The sequence below is a fragment of the Onychomys torridus genome, unplaced genomic scaffold (genome assembly GCF_903995425.1).
Source record: "Onychomys torridus unplaced genomic scaffold, mOncTor1.1, whole genome shotgun sequence".
NCBI lineage: Eukaryota > Metazoa > Chordata > Mammalia > Rodentia > Cricetidae > Onychomys > Onychomys torridus.
Genome location: NW_023413663.1, coordinates 387,089 through 392,629, shown reverse-complemented (window position 1 = coordinate 392,629; position 5,541 = coordinate 387,089). Strand labels below are relative to the sequence as shown.

The following is a 5,541-nucleotide window of genomic DNA, read 5'->3' as shown; positions in this document are numbered from 1 at the left end:
TCTTTCACTTGGTATTTGTCCTGTTTGTTTTCAACATGCATTTCACCATTACTTTTGCCTGCAACTGCTTTTTGGAAATATCTGAACACATGATCATGGCCTTCAGAGTTTAGGATGTGAAATTATTCAAAGAAAGGGACACTTTAGACAGATAGAGGAGGAAGTAATTTAGACACATCCAGAGAATCAAGTTGATGCTTTATTTAGAATGAATTGATGATTACAGGAGTTCTGTGTATGAATAGCAAATTTGTTCTAGGCACCTTCTGACAGATGTTTCAAATGCAGGATCCCTCACTTGAGACCTCTTGTTTGGCCACTATGTAAGCACGCTGGATCTTCACCTGACTGTGTAGTTTCAAAGAGCTTATCTCAGAGAAAAGGAAGATCACACCAAAGAGTGACATGGTTGCTGTCAGTACCGCTGTTGGGAAGACAGCAGTATACTGTTTGTTTATCAATGCTTCTTTTCTAACAGGAAAGTCAGGCGGAAAGTCAAGAGTAGTTTGTCCATAATGATCTGCGAAGTGGTTCCAGCTCACGGAAACCAATGTGAAGAGGCTGCTAACACACAAAACGAAGGCGGAGACCCTGTAGCAATACATCTCCATCTCCACGAATGGGTCTTCCATGCAGCTGATCTTAATGGCAGCTGCACCAAAAATCAGAACTACAAGTTTCATCAGAATGGCCCACACTATCATGGTCTGTGCATACTGAAATTCAGGTGAAATTGTCCAGGTGGAATTGATAGGAGTGTGCACCAGCATCTTTGTTACAGTCCCTGAGACATTAAACTCTTGAGGGTAGTAAGCTTCCCACAGTCCAAAGGACACAAATTGCACAACCTTGTGGTTGAATTCCCACAGGCGCCAGCTGTGGCTGCTTGCAATTACAATTTCAAACACCAAGGCTGATAGGCCACAAAGGAGGCCACTCAGCTTGAAGATACACTCCATTGCATTGGCAAATCTGAAGATGAGATTGAACAAAGATATAGTAAAGCAAGGAACACAAGGGAAGTTGGGAATACAAAATGAGTCATGTTTTACAGAGTACTATTAATACTCTCATACCTTGTCCCTGTAGACACATAGTTGTATTTAAGTAGTCTATCTATGTATTGGGGTTCAACATACTACAGATAAGGGTGAAAAGCCCTAAACTCCATGACTATAGCAGAGGTTCCTTCTATAGGAGGTTTTGGTTAGCAATTTCACTCTATTTTTCAAAGTCGACTATATCTAAAAAATATGTGCATTTGTTTCTAAAAAGTTTTTCTTGTTTCACACATCAATTCATTTAAAATTATGAATGAAAGGGAAAATAAGTAAAACCTCTGAAATTTTTCATTCATACTGCTGAAAGGCTTCACTTCTAATTTCAGTATTTATAACTTCTTTAAATCAAAAATGAATGAAGATTTAGCCCAAAGAAAAAAAACTGTATTTGTTTGTTAATACTTCATATTTTGAGATTGATATGGTGGTGCTGGAGAGAAGGCTCAATGCTTGAGAGCACTGGCTGCTATTCCAGAGGACATGAGTTCAATTCCCAGCACTCACAGGGTGGATCACGACCATCAATAACTGCAGCCCTATGGGATCCAATGCCCTCTTCTGGAATGTAGATACATATATATGCAGACAAAACCCAAAATAAAATCAATCAGTATGTAAATAAATAATATTTTTTAAAATATCTATGGAAGATAAGCAGTGGTGGCATATGCCTTTAATCCCACACTTAGGTGGCAGAGACAGGCAGATCTCTGTGAGTTTGAGGCCAGCCTGAAACGCAGAGTGAGTTCCAGGACAGCCAAGGTTACAGAAAGCAACCCTGTCTCAAAAAACAAAAAGAAAACAAAAAGATCAATGTTGTTTGTAGATGTATCCTGCTTGTTAAATAAGAAACACAGAGCCAGTTGCAGAGTTAAAAACCACGAGGTCAGAGCCAAAGCAGAAAACCTTACCCTTCACTGCTTCTGCGGTTCCTCCTCTCCGCAAGAGACCTACTTCTGTGCGTCCTGTCTATTTAAAGACTTTCTGTTCTCCTCCCTCATTGGTTGTAACCCAGCCACATGACCTCCTCGTCACTGCCTGTTTGTACAGACCTCCAGGTCTTCTATGGTTGGTATTGAAATTAAAGGCGTGTGTCTGCTATGCTGGCTGTGTCCTTGAACACACAGAGATCCGCCTAGCTCTGTCTCCCAATTGCTGGGATTAAGGGCGTGCCCCACTACTTCTCGGCTTCTGCTCTGGCTTGCTCTGACCTCAAGGCAACTTTATTGACATACAAATAAAATCACATTTTAATACAAATAAAATATCACTATATTTCCCCTTTTCTATTTTAATAAAAAGAAAAAAAGGAAAAAGTTATAACTAATATAAGAAAAACTATATACAAAAGTACAATAACTATATATACCATATATACAAACAATAAATACCTAAACAATGTCTAGTCCATTTGTAATTGACAAATTCAGAGAAAATAATTCCATTATCTATCCTATTTTGGTAAGTCCAGAATGTACCTGATTCACTTTTTATCCTAACTTATATAGCTAACGGAACTGTCTTATAACGTCTTTCAAATTTATACACTTACAGCTCTTAGTGAGTTTTTCTGAAATCCTTAACAAAGATAATTATAACTATAACTAACTGATCTTTAACTCCCTCAGAGACCCAAGAAGGAAATAATACTACCTAATAAAAAATAAAAACAAGAAGTACATGCAAGCAGCTTCAAAAAAAAAATGTGAGTTGACAGAAACAGCCAGCTACCTGGACAGTCACCTGAGGTTTCTCCACAGTGTTGGGGCATCATCTTTAGCCTACAGGCTTAGCGTTTCTGACAGACTCTTTTGTGAACTAAGATGTATACAAGGTCAACAGTTTGACCTCACATTTGGTGAGAGCAGTCCATGTACCAGAAACACCTGAATTCCATTAGTGTCATGTCATGATTCAGGATTTTAAATTCTGGAAATTATTGATGTCTTTTCAATTTAGCTGTCCATTTTTCTTGGCTGTGTGTATGTGGCTTCATCTTGGCATCCTGTTCTTCTCCACATCTCTCTATTAAACGCCATTCTACTATTGAGAGAGGTGAGCTTAGTTATTCCTCAAGAATAACTGTTTCATCTGCTGTTCCATTGCACATCAGAAGCCATTGGCCCACTCCCTGTTCAGCTGCCTTCAAAGAAAAGGACATGGTACCTTTTACAGATTGCAAAGGTCATTCACTTCAGGGATGGTGCCATAATGTCCTGGCTTCAGAAGATGCCTTTTGTTAAAGCCACAACCACACTTGTTTTGGCAAGAATTGGTAGTCCTTGGTTTCATGTCCTGTCTGTCCTGTTTGTCAGCAGTTGATTCAAGGATACTTTGTTGTCCAGTGGCTGACTTTTGCAACAATGAAAGTTAGTTCCATATGCAGTTTCTTCAATGCCCATATTTTCTCTGAAGTAGATTGGTACTGCCAGGAGCCGTCATGTCTCATAGTCATAGCAAAAAAGAAAAATTCTTAAGTTATTAAAACATTTTAAATGCCATATTCTGTAGATCTCTGAAGGGTTTGAAGATGACCTGTCTATCTAAAATATATCTGTTTGATCTTGACAACACACCTAATATGACTACAAGTTCAATTGTAATGTCTAACCATTAATTTTCATTTCTATATATCCTAATAGTTGGTAATACTAACATTCAAGGATTAGCAAATTACAATTACATTGTTAAATGAATGGTATAAATACAATATCTTGAACAAGATTAGAAATACGTATATGGTATATTCTAACAATCTCAATCTCAATAATAATAATTTGTATACAATATAAAACAATCCAATTGAATGTAAAATATTTAAAACTAGTAATTGTCTTTTTTTTTTTTTTTTTTTTTAAACAAGCACCTTTTGCCTAGCCCTTTACCTAACCCTTAACAACAACTTGTAACCAACCCTCCTAAACAATGAAAACTATCCCAGACCCAATACCCATAAAAAAGACCAAAAAACCACCCACCCCAGGCGCCAGTTGTAGATGTATCCTGCTTGTTAAATAAGAAACACAGAGCCAGTTGCAGAGTTAAAAACCACGAGGTCAGAGCCAAAGCAGAAAACCTTACCCTTCACTGCTTCTGCGGTTCCTCCTCTCCGCAAGAGACCTACTTCTGTGCGTCCTGTCTATTTAAAGACTTTCTGTTCTCCTCCCTCATTGGTTGTAACCCAGCCACATGACCTCCTCGTCACTGCCTGTTTGTACAGACCTCCAGGTCTTCTATGGTTGGTATTGAAATTAAAGGCGTGTGTCTGCTATGCTGGCTGTGTCCTTGAACACACAGAGATCCGCCTAGCTCTGTCTCCCAATTGCTGGGATTAAGGGCGTGCCCCACTACTTCTCGGCTTCTGCTCTGACTTGCTCTGACCTCAAGGCAACTTTATTGACATACAAATAAAATCACATTTTAATACAAATAAAATATCACTATAGTTGTTTTGTTTTCTCTTTCCTTTTTTGATAAGCAGTTTTGTTGTAATGCAATATGTAAGTGGAAAAGTGATAGATATTATTTTAATTACTCTGCTACTACAATTGCCTTAGATATGCATTAACAAAATTCACATTTTTTGAGTTGTATTGAATCATATCTCTATAAAACAGCTGTGTTTCCTTTAAGAACTTTATCTAATAAAATGGGTTATATTCAGATTTAGTGGGTTTTGATATATAAAATTTTTGTTTATAGAAAAATGTCAGTTGGTTGTAGACAAGATGGCTCAGTGGATGAAGTCAACTGCCCTTCTGTCTGACAACCTGAGTTTTATCCCTGGGACCCACATGATGGGAAAAAAAGTACCACACCTACAAATTGACCTCTGACATCCATGAGCATGGTGTGGCAATAAACACATCTATACACACAGACAAATAAATTTAAAAATGTAACTTATAGTTTTAAAAGCAAGTTCAATGAGAATTTTCAGTTTGAGAATAATTATTTCACTATTTCTTTGTATTTTAGCCTTCACTCTGAGGCAAACAAAATATAGAAAGTCTCACCCAAACTGCCACTTCATCAAAAGGAGCGTTATAAGTATTCCTCATGAGAACTACAAAAGTCATCACTTTTACGACATTCCAAGTAAATCCAAATCTATTTTCCTAAGCATCCTCATTAAACTGTAAACGATTAAGGGGAGCTACTCAAAACTCATTCCAGAAAACAAAGCCTATGAAGAGTATAATTATTTAGTTATTTCTTCAAACCTCTTTTGAAGAATCTGAACTGGATTAAGTGTTCAGCACCTTGGGATTAAAGCTGTGTATCCTTGTAGCTATCACCATGGGGTTTATCTTCCTGAGGAAGTACATCAAAGGTTTCGTTTCTTGTGAGTATCTGATAATAATATCACCAAGGTAAACGGGAGTCTTTCTGCACTTTCCCAAAACATCATAAACCCTAAGCCACATTAGATGAATCAGCCTCCTGTTACATATTAAGGAATAGATTTATTTTCAAATAG

At 37.5% G+C, this 5,541-nt stretch overlaps 1 protein-coding gene across 1 annotated transcript; it reads right to left on the bottom strand.

The window, feature by feature from the left end:
* Positions 1-278: 278 nt before the first annotated feature.
* On the bottom strand, positions 279-5,140 carry LOC118576401. Its single transcript, XM_036176665.1, has 2 exons — positions 5,078-5,140; positions 279-1,058 (listed from the first exon to the last, which is right to left on the bottom strand). Exons 1-2 carry the CDS (start codon positions 5,138-5,140, stop codon positions 279-281), a joined length of 843 nt encoding a protein of 280 aa, XP_036032558.1.
* Positions 5,141-5,541: the final 401 nt, after the last annotated feature.

Bases quoted from the DNA above. Each gene is read 5' to 3' on its own strand.
- LOC118576401 (XM_036176665.1), bottom strand. From the start codon at position 5,140: ATGACTTTTGTAGTTCTCATGAGGAATACTTATAACGCTCCTTTTGAT. The intron at 1,059-5,077 runs GTGAGACTTTCT...GAGTATTAATAG, and splicing joins TTGATGAAGTGGCAGTTTGG to TACTCTGTAAAACATGACTC.